Source organism: Anser anser (assembly GCF_964211835.1).
Source record: "Anser anser genome assembly, chromosome: W".
Classification (NCBI taxonomy): domain Eukaryota; kingdom Metazoa; phylum Chordata; class Aves; order Anseriformes; family Anatidae; genus Anser; species Anser anser.
Genome location: NC_139731.1, coordinates 16,803,187 through 16,816,000, shown reverse-complemented (window position 1 = coordinate 16,816,000; position 12,814 = coordinate 16,803,187). Strand labels below are relative to the sequence as shown.

At 43.7% G+C, this 12,814-nt stretch overlaps 2 protein-coding genes across 20 annotated transcripts in view; one reads left to right on the top strand and one right to left on the bottom strand.

The window, feature by feature from the left end:
• Positions 1-4,853, bottom strand: part of LOC310888588 (mucosa-associated lymphoid tissue lymphoma translocation protein 1-like) — a 30,689-nt gene extending 25,836 nt beyond the window's left edge. For both annotated transcript variants that reach the window (XM_083815429.1, XM_083815430.1), the window contains exons 1-3: positions 4,544-4,853; positions 3,159-3,325; positions 14-135 (exon numbers count right to left, since the gene is read on the bottom strand). In XM_083815429.1, coding sequence (XP_083671555.1) covers positions 14-135; positions 3,159-3,325; positions 4,544-4,704 — 450 coding nt within the window. In that variant the 5' untranslated portion in view covers positions 4,705-4,853. The remainder of the gene's footprint in view (positions 1-13; positions 136-3,158; positions 3,326-4,543) is intronic.
• A 714-nt stretch (positions 4,854-5,567) lies between these two features.
• LOC310888584 (alpha-protein kinase 2-like) overlaps positions 5,568-12,814 on the top strand; it is an 88,965-nt gene continuing 81,718 nt past the window's right edge. For 16 of the 18 annotated variants that reach the window (XM_083815401.1, XM_083815400.1, XM_083815402.1 and 13 more), the window contains exons 1-2: positions 5,570-5,706; positions 6,508-6,823. The gene's annotated coding sequence lies outside the window, so the exon portion shown is untranslated. Of the gene's footprint in view, positions 5,707-6,507; positions 6,824-12,814 lie in introns of all 18 variants that reach the window. The other 2 variants (XM_083815399.1, XM_083815389.1) reach the window with 2 other exon arrangements.

The following is a 12,814-nucleotide window of genomic DNA, read 5'->3' as shown; positions in this document are numbered from 1 at the left end:
TTTCCTCTATTACCTCTTTTTCCTGTTTGAACCACTGGTAATGTACAAATGGGTGTCCTGTTGCCCAACAACACAGCTTGACAATCTGGCCAGAGAGCACTGCTTGAGAGTCTGGCTGTATGACAATCTTTATACCTTTAAAAAAGAATTTAGACATAGGAAAGTGATTAAGAAATACAATTCAACCATTTAAATTTGCACTTAAATTATCTTCCAAGCAAAGAAAGTTTCTGCCATTAATTATACTTGAAAGTAATCTGGTTTTACACAGTTCCATTTAGTTAATTCTAAGACATTCAAAATTGTCCTCCATTACACAAAATCCACACCTGAATCAATCAGCACTCTACGGAATTTTATCAAAGATTTACAGGAGATGACTGATGTTTTAATTTCAGGAAACTTCCACTACCTCTTGCTCTCTACTCACTACAGCAAACACTACGTCCAATGGCAACACGGTTTCCTTCTGGGAGGGGTATTCCCACAATACACCTTATGGAGTTTGCTCACACCAAATGATTTATTTGAGTTGTTGAACTTCAGAAATGAGACAAGGCACAGCCTGAGGGAGCGTTCAAAATAGTAAAACCTAGTTTAACTGCAACTTACTGAATTTTTCAGGTATTGCTCATGCAACTTATTAGCCAACGTTAGTTTCCTTAATGGCTTTTGCTCCTGTAGAGCACAGGGCTGGGGCTTTCTTTTTACTAGGCTGCAAGGTAAAATTTTCCACTTCAGACTTTAAGTGCCAGGAAATAGTGTGAGTGAAATTCTGACACCAGTCTGATACGATCCAGTTGTTTTCTTAACCTAGACCATTCCAGAGATCTAATTACAGTACAACCCCCAAAACAGATCCGCTGTTACAACCAAGGTCACGGGAAGAAGAAGAGGGGGGGAAAAAAAAGTCATCTGCAGAACAGAAAGTTTAACCTCAAGGTGCTGACAAAGAATATATGCACCTCTGGCCAAGGTGTTCAGCAATGTTGAGTTGATAAGGCAAAAAGATCACTAGATTGAAGTATTATTTGCTATGGATGGCAAACGCATGTAACAAACCCAGTGGGACCACAAGCAACAGTACATGCTAATGACTAGATGCTACAACACTGGTTACAGAAAAAGCACAGAAACAGTGAACGGCGCAGAGGCACTTCATACCTTTTCATTATTCTCTGAAATTAACAATCAGATACAAAATACCTATTCATATTAAATGTTTCATTTTGATCAGAGTCAGTCTATTTCCCTGTATTGGGAGAAAGTAGGTTCCTTATTACTGTTTAAAGGAACACACTTTGCAGAAGCTGAAAGCGCAGTTTGGTACAGAAGCAGCATCCCAGACTGGTGGGGGAATAATTTTAGAGAGTAACGTAAACTAAACAGAAGCTGCAAGCAAAAATAGCTGCAAAGAGATGGCAAACAGCCCAGCACAAGGCTCAAGATTATAATTTGCTCCAAGCCTTCTTACTACACTCTACCAGGAGTTTTCTTTTTGTCTGCTTCCCCTCCCAACTCCCCGCTAGTGTTCAACAGCTTAGTCACACATGGGGACTTTTTCCTAACAGAGAATGCTTGAGGAAAGAAACCGTAATCATTTGATCAACAGGCTGAAACTTGAGCAGAAACACATGCGGTCAGACCGAAACGGAGATTCTATGACATATGGAAATCACAGGGTCTTTGTCTAGCAGGGAAGCGGGCTATGTTAGCTTCCTCCATACAGAATCTTATTCTGAAATAGTTGAGCACACAGGGGGCTACTCCAAACTAGCTACAGGACTTGAAAACTCCTCATCTATCTTTCTATAAAACATTTTCCCCCTAGAGCTTAGCTCCAGAGATGGATACTTCAGTTTTTCATTTAATACTTCCTCTGCTGTTTGTCTGAGTTAAAGGGAGCATTTTAAGTAGTTTTGAGCATCACAATCACCTAACATTAAACAAGACAGGTAGGATGTTTATAATGTCAATTTAAAGGGCTTTGCACTTTCCAAAAACTTCCACTTATTTTTTTTTAATCTCTCCTGATTTGCATCACTAACATCTCTTAAGAAAGTAGCTGAGAAAAGCAAGTCATCTGAAAGAACAGTATCTTGTACTCCTTAGAGTTATTACAAACAAGTTCTAAGAAAACTGATTCATAATGTCTTCAGTTTCGGTTATTTTCCTGTCATTCATTCAGCATTATATAGCTACTTCCTGCAAGCATTACAGAATTTAATGTGTTAAAAAAACAAAACATCTGGCTTAACTTTCTGAATGATTACAAAGATACACCAACACTTCTTTGTTCATTCAACAAACCATGGTGCTCCTAGTACAGTAAAAATCAGCCGCCTTAACTGGATGAAATGGCTGCAAAGCATTGCTATTACTAGTTAACCTGAAAAATTCCACTGTTGTCTTAATAGTAGTTCTAAGTCCATGGCTTCTGTTCTCATGCTGTCCAAAGAAAAGAAAGACAGCTATCCGTATAGCAAAGAGCTTGCTAGCCTCATTCCCAATCCCCACTTTCATGAGGGGCTTTTGTAACTTCCTAGTAGACCGAATTTTACCACATCCTGAAGGACTATACTTGTACTCTACAAGAAACACTTGGTCTACATGGTCTTACCCATGCATGCCCTTGCATTGTCCACACTTCTAGAATTTTTGAGAAGAAGCAAGCTGAATGAGTTAGCAAAAAATAATCTAGTTCCCTGCTAGGTTAGCCTTTCAGCCCAATTAGCTAGTTGGAATGGATCCAATATGCAACAGAACTGGTGCTAATTGAACAGTTCCCTTTCAATCAGGGTAAGCTGTGAACTGAAGTTCACAAAACCTGTAGCCTGAACAGATGGCTGGCAACGCTACTTGCCTTTCTAACTCAACCACTGCAGTTCTATAAGCATCTCCCAAAGGCCCAGTTTAATACAGTTAATACAAGTTAGCAGAGCAAATGACAGCAACTGTCACATCAATACAGCCAAGTCCAAGCTTACAACCAGACCGCATTAAGCCTGCCTACCTACTTAGCCTACTTTTAATCTCAGAATCATATAAACGATACCAGTTACTAACTAACAATGTTTTTATTTACTGCAGAAAACGAATACTTCAGTTTTTCCAGTGGAAAATGCCTAGTTTCACTGAAAGCACAAACCAGACCTGACCTGAATAGCTGAGACACTGGAGAGCCTCTGTATGCTCCAGGGCCTGCAGGAACTCCACCAGTTCCACCACTGTGCAACCCCTATCACCCAGCAGCTTCAGGAGACTCCAGCTTGGACTTCCTTCCGGCTCCAGGACTTTGAGGGAACATTGTTCTAAATCGAGAGGGCTACAAAATAATAAGACAAAGACATGGCTTAGACCTTCTTAATACTCTTTCTCAAAAAGGAGCTAGATTAAGAAAAATCAGTTTGAGACCAAAAAGAAAAAAAAAAAAAAAGATGGGAAAATCGTAGCTGATTTGGGCTTTTTTGCAGTATTTCCTTCAGGTTTCAGAAGTCCAGAGGTTATATAGCGGCACTTCCACAGACAGAAATTAGTGAGTTGTATGCTGTAAAACAAGAGATGTTTGTACCTAACAATTCTGACCAAACATTGAGAAAACTTCTAATTTTTGATTTTCAAAGTCTCAGCAGAAAAACAAGTACAGCACCTTTCGTTTTCATGTGCCTAATTCAGAAGCGGTAAAAACTGAGTCAGACTCTAACTTGAAAGCCCAGGAAGACTTAGATCTGCAGAGTAGCTGTTAAAACAAGCGACCGCTGCAGCTTCACTGCTGCGCACACGGCTACGGCTACAGCTGACAGCTCCAATAAATTTATCTCCAGCTATAAACTTTCATGCTTTTAAACTTCAGTTTTATGACTTCATGTACTTCCGTTCACAGCAGATTGAAACAACACAGATGATAAGGGAATGGGTAATTATGGAAAGGGAATGCAAGTTTATGTATTACCGCTAAAAAGATTCATCAACATTTCCTTCGTTCAATCACAGCGCCACGCAAACCTGGAGGCAGGACACTTCCCTCATCAAGAAGAACCTCACTGTATTTCGCTGGGTAACACAGTCAAAGAAACGCAGCACCAGGCCTCTCGAGGGAGTCGTGCTGTTGGTCCCGGGTTGTTCCCCTGCATTAACAAATAATCGCCCCAGGGAAAGGATACGACTTCACAGCGCACGTTCAGCGCTGCGCTCGAAACGCCTTTCTTTTATTTTCCCTTTGAGACACTGCCCTCTAAACAAAATCTGGAAAGGCACTGAACGCGAAACGACCAGGAAGCGATGCGGCGAACGTGACCCAGGCAGGAAGCGCCGCTGAATGCCCCCAGCCAAAGGAGCCGCGCTGCAGGCAGCAGCCGCCGCACGCCTGCGGCGGGGGCGCAGGGCGGGAGGCCCCCGGCGCCGGGCTGCTGCCGGGGCTCGGGGCCCGCTGCCCCGCGAGGCTCGCCCAGGCGCCGGGCAGCAGGGCGAGCCCCGCCCGCTTCGCCTCCTCGCCAGCGGCCCCGGCCCGCGCCCGGCCCCCCGCGGCGGGCAGCGCCCTCACCTCAGGCGGACCCTGCCGCGGCTCCCCGCTCGCTGCGCCAGGTCCCGCCAGCCCTTGCCGGGCGCCGCCCGGTCCAGCAGCTCGCTGAGGCGCCGCAGCACTGGCTCGGCCAGGCGGCTGAGGGGAAGGGACCCCGGCGGGCTGCGCGGCGGCTCCGACATCGCCCCGCTGCTGCCTCTGCCGGGGCGGTGCTCCCGCCCGGAAGGACGCGCCCAGCGCAGCCGCACGGCCCGGCCCGCCCCGGCCCACGCCGCCGGTTCCGTCCTGCTGCTGCCCGGCCCCGTCCCGCTACTGCCGGGCCCCGCCGCCAGCCTCGCCGCGGCCCCCCGCAGGGGGACGCCTGTCCCGGCCGCGGTTCGCTGCCGGCGGCGCGAGGGAACTGGGCGGGCTTTGGCGTCCCGTTGTGAGGCCGAGCGATGCCGCTGCCAAAAGCCACCGCGTGCAGCCGGGAGGGCCGGGGTCGGCCGGGGAGCAGCTCCCCTGTGGAGGGAGCGCGGTCGGGCAGGGCGGTGGAACAGGCAAAAGCGGGGTACCCGCTGGTAGCAGGGAGAAGGCGTTTAACCCGGCCGCAGGCGCTCCGCGCCTCACGCTCCGTCCCCGGGTGCCTGAGTCCCGGCGGGGGCAGGAGCTGAGGAGAGGCCCCCGAGCGCCTGCTCCAGGGCTGTGAGGCGAGCGCGGCCACGGTGTGAGGTGGATTCGTGTCTTCCCGGAGCTACAGGTTGCTCAAAGTGGGCTGAAAGTGTCTTAGAAATTACTCGTACTACCGTTTTTAATCAGTGACCGAGCATTCAGGTGTGACCGCCCATACTTCTGCAGCGTTTTCTTGTGTAGCTGCAAGCCTGCCTTGATGTCCCTGTGCGCAAACTGGAGGCCGGTGGCTGCAGTAGCGCAACGTGGAGACCAAATTAATAAGCTTGCTGTTCAGTGGCTGGTTGTCTCATGCCTGGCGCTAGTCAGAACTGCACAAAGACGCACACCTGCCTGCAGAGCTCGTAACAGCACAGCATCTCCCCTTGGTTTCTGTGGGGTCCAGCACCTCTGAAAAAAAAGCTATTTATTTAGACCTGAGTTTGCCTGGAGTGGCTTCTTCAAGCAGCATTAATCAATAATGTATTCCTCCCAAGTTATGTGCAAAACCAGTCTGCATGGCAGCATGGATACAGGTAAGACAGTGCATTTGGCTTCCTGATGACATGCATGTACCCACAGTTGTGTATGATACCAGGCTGGTGTCTTTCACCTGCCTTGGGCTGTGGACTGTGCTTGTTGGACACCCCACAGTGTCAAACAGTCAAATTAGATCACGTTATACATGGCTTCAAATCCTGGTCTCTCATTCCTTTGGGGATTACTTTTTGGCTATTAAGCTATTGTATGAATCATAGATATCCCCGCTGCTCTGTTTGTTGCTGAACACACTTGGTTTTTTAGCCTGTGGCTGAGGTCTTGGGAACATCGGGTATCTGAAGTATTTAGCACCTTAGTTTCTGATAGCGAGCATTTTAGCTGCACTTTCTGCAAAACAAGAAAAAAAATGGCACTGAACTGGCTTTTCAGCCTTTTCTGAACTCCTTGAGCTGAGGGCACTTTGTGTAATTCAGACAAGTTCCTTGTGTGAGAATTGGCTTCTTGGGTAGCAGGCATGGGAATACTTTTTCGGGATTCATTTAGATATGTGTTTGATAATCATTGCCTTTGAGAAATGTGAATTGTTAGGTGGTTTTTTGTGTGTAGCGATTGTTAAAAGTTCACTGTTCACCTTTGGTTTCCTCAGTCTGCTTGTTAGGAAGAGTTGTGCAGATTTTCTCAGTGTTTGGCAGAATTTTTTGCATTTTTAATTTCAAGCAACTCAGAAATTCCAGCTGTGCCTAGCAAAGCAGTTAAGCACACTAAAGCATGTGCTTTAAAAGTGAGCCCAGTGCCTTATTATGAAAACCTAAGGCCAACACTTCCTCTCTCTTAAGGCCACGAGGAAATGCCCGTGGACATCTATGGAAGTAGGATCTACCCTCTCATCACTGCCAGCTCTCTCGCTCTCGCCCTCTCTGGCTGAAGTTTTCCTAGGAAGAGCCATCTGCTGTGTGTAATGAAATAGTCTCTCTTGGAAGACAAACTGCTGTGGTCAGACTCACTATACTAAGGTCACACTAGCAAAACAACACTGAAGAGCTTCTCAGCTTTGAAGCAAAATGCATAAACTAAATGTCTTCTCTCTTGTAACGCAGAGTCAAACAGCAGGCCTGGTCCACAACTAGAACTTAAAGAGTGAGCACATTAAGGGTAAGTGCACGTTTATGGTTTGAGAGGTCAAATTGTTTACAGTTTTAAAATGACTTGGCTACTTATTTCTCCTACGTTCAAACAGAAAAAATATTGTAGAAAATAGAAAAGTGATCGTAAAAGATAAATAAATGAAGAAGAGCCAGTTACTTTATTCTTAGTGCATGACATGAATATAGTGATTTACACTGTTTATGTAACAGTTAGTATGATTTGTTATTTGCTTATTGTAATGCAGCTCTTGATAGATTCTGGATATTTAGATTCTGCTAAATATTTCTGAAATTACAGTCTTAGGTAATATTTCTACAAAGTTTGAGCAAGACAAAATTGCAAAAGCCGCACAAAAGCAAACTTTCTTCTATAAGGAATGTGTGACACTAGGTGTCCAGAAATATACATTTTATTCTTTTCAAACGTTTATTACATGGCCTAGTACTCATTAGTTTAAAATTTCTTCCGTTCCTCCAAAAAATCTGGTCACTTGGTAGCATGAAGATGGTTATCCGGCATGAATTGCTCATGCGACACTGTCAGATGCTTGACAAACGTTAAAAATAGATTAAGACAGATCAGTGTTAAGAGTTGTGCTATGATTGCTTATTTTAATTACTCTATATTAAGCTCTTCGTTAGAGATATGCAGAATGGTCACTTATTCTTCTTAGGTTTAGCCAATGAATTATAGCTGTGGTGTTTCCTTTACACTATGTCGCTGTTTACAATAGGTAGTGCACTAGTGTAAGAAATTTTCAAAATGTCTCCTATGTAAGAAGTTGAAGAAGCACGGCATGTTTGCCAAGGTCACATTTTCCAGACATCTGCTTTTTGCACAGCCCAAACTTCGCTGTTTTATTTCTTATGCAAACCTTGTTAATACAACAGATATACAATAATTGGGTTAGATAATACAGTGTTTTGCTAGTTTGGTTTCTGACATTATAGGCATTTTGACAAGTTTGCTGCTCTAAATGTTTGATCTGATCACGGTGTCTTGAAGTATTTGTAAAAGAGTAATATGATTATAGTTATTATTTGTATTCTAGCATTAGAGATTCTGGTCAGAACGGAGTCAGAATTTCATTACTGTGAGCTACAGAAATGCACAGAAAGCGCAGTTGTTGGGAATCATTGTGTGCATGGGTTCTCACTACTCTTACCCCACCAAATATTAGACTCTGCAGTAAGCAAAGTGCAATATAAGTATTTAACCATACTAATGTGAGTAGAGTTAGCAGAGTTATAACTGAATTTTAGAATTTCAGTTTTTGTTGCCTCAGAGATTTTAACTTTTAAAAAGTAACAACATTGAAGAATGAGTGCATGATCACAACCTTTTTGGAAAGGAACACAACTTTTTTGGGAAGTGTTTTTACAGCTGTCTGGCACAATCACTTTGGAAAGCTTGTGTAGACAAGGAGTAGAGAAAAGCAGATCAGAAATTTCAGGTGGAATTTGATTCCATCAGTACTGATGGATGTGCTGAAAAATTGCCTCACAGAAACATGCAAACATTGATGAAACTTTTGAAAGAAAACTTTTAATAAAAGCTTTGACTTATGTTAAAGGAAAAGTTTTTAAAGAGCATGTGAAAATAAGCATTTAAGTAGGGTAAAACATGCATGGCAACCTTTTTGGAAAAGAAAGTTATATCTTTCCAATAGTAAATACAAATATCTTGTATGAATTTCCATTCAGGGAATATAATAACTCATTTAAAAGATTTAAATTGGAATTTGTGTCTGTGTTTATAGTAGGTATTTTGTTTAACAGGAAAAGTCTGTTTTGTTTCATTTTGTCTTGTGAGCAGAAATGTGCTAAACTTGGAGAACTTACTACAAAGTGAAAAATCTCTGAGAGTTGGCCTGGAAGAGAGAGAAAAAATGCGTGTATTCCCAAACGTAAAATCCTGTTAGGCTGGGAACAGAGCGTGCATGGAATTTTGGGTAGTAGAGGAATGTTGTAGTTGTGCAAACTGTATGCGGGCTCTGTGCAACACAGTTAAGACATATTTGAGAAATATTTCCAGGGAGAAGGTGAAGTGAGTTAGCATTAACCTTGGAACGTGGCTGCATTTAAGCAGCAGACTTAGATTTCACAGGTGACTGGGTGGCAGGTTGTGTACCATACGCACGGTGCCATAGTAGTGGAAAGGACGTGTAAGGTTATTTGAGTTATTCGCCTATGAGGTCTTTGGGTCTGTGCAAACCAAGAGTCACAGTGATAAAATTGCAAGCAATCCAACAGTCAGGGTCGTAAAAACTCAAGCTCTGTTAGCAGTGATACCTCATTTTACTCTGATTTTGCTACTGCAAGTTATTTGATATTGCAAGCTGCTGCAGTAACCATTCAAGTTACTCTTCCAGTTCTTAACCCTGGAAGTAAGTGTTCAAGACCAGGTTGGATGAGGCTCTGGCAGCCTGATCTAGTGGGTGGCAGATCAGAGTGCTGGGAAGATGTGTCTATTCCCACTGTATGATGGGAAACCCCTCCTAGGTTTTTCTTGGGATTATGTTTTTAGTGGAGGTTCCTTACCACTTTTATTCTTGCCTGTTCTGCTTTTGCTGCTGTCTCTCACTTTAATCAATATAATATTTATAAAATCATGGTGCCCACACCAACTAGATTTCTTATTGGACCTGCATAGTACACAACATTTCTATTCATCAGAAAAGAAGGTTTTGTGGCTGTTTGTTTTGGTTTGGAGTTTTGTCACGTTCATCTTACCTGAGGTCTGGTTATGTCAGCCACCTTTCGTTGTGGCTAAGCTACCTGTCAGCATCTCTAAAAGGGGATATATGCGTCAGTATATAGTGTGCCCCGGCAAGAGGAGAAGGAGCTGTTGGTACATCTAAAGCTTATCTGGATAGTCTAGGGGATTGTATTTGATTTTTCAAACGAGCAAGTCCAGTTCCCAAACTTTAGCCTATGGAGTAGAGCTAATACTAGGAAACTGTGCTGGCATTTGGAGAATTTGTTGTTTCAGACAACACTCAGGTATCTCAAAGTATCTCACTCAGGATGAACAGTGAAGCAGATAGGAAATGTTCCACTGACTTTCTAAACATGGTCTGTCGGATACGGAAGTGTTAACAGAGCAGGCAAGCAGACTGTATTACCCATGTACCTATATCCTCCTCATATACACGTATGTACGTAGGAGAAAGATTATGCTTCCTGTTTACTCAAGTCTCTCTCCAAGCTCATTTGAAGTGGTGTAGTTCTGTTTTCCTATCACAGTGGTGACATTTAGCACAGCTCTCTCTTTCTAGCTGTAAGCTCCTACCAAAATAGCCAAATGAAACCAAAAATCAACAGTGAGAACAAAGTAAAGAGCTTAATTCTGATGTTGGAGAAGCTCACTCTGCCTCATGGAGACAGATTCTAGTTCATAACTAGTTCCCATATGTCCTGTCACTCCTGGTTTTAAAACATACTTCTTTTATCAGGTCTATCTGATTTAAATTAGTCTTTGTTACATAAAGAGAAATAAGAACATCCAACAGTCTGTGGGGGCTAATGTGCTCCAATCTCCATGCTCTGCAGGAGGTTTTGAACCAGAACCCACAATGGAATTAACTTCACCAGGAAAATCTTTTATCTGTGGTCAGTTTGGCACGCTTTTGTCATTATACCCCAGTTTCTGTAAAACATGCAAATCTGAACAGCTGCTTTGAAGCCAGGAGAATTTCATGCGGGGCAGAGGTTAAGTATCTGCTTTGGGACCTTGGCCTAAAACCAAGTTTCTCAGAAGAGCGACTGTAGAATGACCTGCTGCCTGCCTGCCTGCCTTTTTTTGATTTTCAATTGATAATAAACTGCTGACGTATATACTCGCACTTTGCATCTACTCTACTTGTTATTAGAAAAATAACTGTAATTCAAATACAATTAAGTACATATACAAAAAAGGCTGCAAACCTTTGGGTCAACCCTTTGAACCAAGTGGTACGATTACCATCAAGATGAAACCTGCTTACTCAGTTTGGCAAATTGAACTTTTGTCCCAGAGACAGACTGTGTTATAAGTCATATTTTCATTTGAGAGAGAATATAAATGTAGTTAGCTAAATGTAATATAATTACACTTGGATATACCCAAATAAATACCATAATAGAAATAACGCTCAGTTATGGTTCAGCTCAGCAATGGCTTTGTGCGCTGCCTAAGTACATCTTTATTATATACGATATAAAAGGACTTTGTCCATGACATTTTATGTAACGTCCATGTGTTACTTAATTCTGCATTCAAATTCATTTCATCAAATTTTAGTAGAAACTGTATGAAATGAATTTTTTCGCACGTTGTGACAGTCACCATTTTTTGTCTATTGTTTGTGTCCTCAGGAGAAAGATCTTTCATACAGTTTTAGGTGATGAACTGAGAACCATAGAAGAGTTTTGTTTTGGAACTCTGATACCAACATCTGATACACACAGGGAGAAATCACATTGTGCCTTGATTACTTGTCTGTAAAATTGAAAACCCCAAACTTCTCTGCTTCTCTCTTCAATTTGTGTGTGGTTCTCTTGTACTTTTGTAGGAGCAATCTGACTGTGACGGCATTGTTTTGCACCAGGAGGTGCTGGTTTGTTACGATTTCTGAAAGAAACGCATGCAGACTGTGTGAAGCATCGCTTAGAGCGCCACTTGCAGGGGTGCCCTATGAAAAGAGAGCAGTAGAGAGAATCTCACGTCCTTCAGAAGCTGGGTTCCCCGCACTGCGTGGGAGGGCGTGGGCCTCCAGTCACGGTGCAATGTGCCACCCAGTCTCCATCCTGGAACGGTTACACCATGTGGGGCGTTCGTGCTTCTGTGGTGTGTGCTTAAAGCAGAGCAACTCCATTCATTTCTGAGATGGCCACACAGAACTAAAAAAAAAAGGGTAGTGACAGAGTGAACGAGAAGTGGGAAGCTGGGAATTTCAGAGGTTTGTTGAGAAGCTGTGCAAAAGTCTTCCCTTGAAAGCTGCACAGGAAGTCTCTAAGAGCACAAATCTGCTCTGAACTGCACTGCCTGAATTGCTGGATGGATTCTGATGTGTGAGAGAGCGAGCAGTTTGCCTGTCAGCAAGCAGTGTACAAGCACCACAGCAGGACTTCAGAAATTCACGAGCTCTGGCTTGAAAAGCATGTCGTTTACAAAAATAGAAATAGATATGCCTCTTTTGATTTGTCTTTTGATTTTAGTGCATTTATGGTTCATGTTTTCAAGGTTTCTCCTTTATAGTGGTGGCCAGTGGGATAGTGATTCTTTTTTTCTGGAAAATGAAAACTATGATGTTCATATTTTTGGTCAATGCACAGAACCTTCAAAAATATGTTTGGGGTTTTTGATTCAGAGAATTAAGGGGGGAGACTAATGGTTTAGTCGTGTAAACTTAGACATGATCTAAGGAAGTTACAAGCACAGATTATTTATGGAGCTATCCATTTCTCTCGAGTTTTCAGGTGTCGCAGACCTGGTGTCAGCTTGGTAGAAGGAAGCCAAAATACTGGCAGCAAGATCTCCCTTAACGTGAGACACAGGAGGGTTATCTGTTCTGTTCCTACATGTGCTGAGCTCAGATAATGTCTGTGTGGGCCGGTGCAGGTTCTTCTCTGCCACCCCGGTGTGCTGGTGTGGGCATAAAGCCGGGCACGGGCAGAATGCGCGCGGCCGGGTGGGGGCATTGGTGTTCTCACGTGGAGGTTTTCAGCGTGCCCAGGCAACGCTCCAGTTGTCAAAGCGTGTTTACATCTATTACATCTACAAGATTTAGGCCTAGGTGAGGTGCCCCTTGTGCCAGGCAGTATGCGGATGCACAGCGTGGTCCCTGACCCAAAAAGCCGGCACCGTGATGGTAAGGGAAGAGACAATACGTGGGCGCGGGCGGACAGGTCTGCCCAACGAGGGCAGCAGCAAGTGCATCTGAACGATAGGAGGGTCGAGTTTGGGGGTGGGCTGAGCAGGACTGTGCAGGGAACAGAGATTACATGATGAACAGGT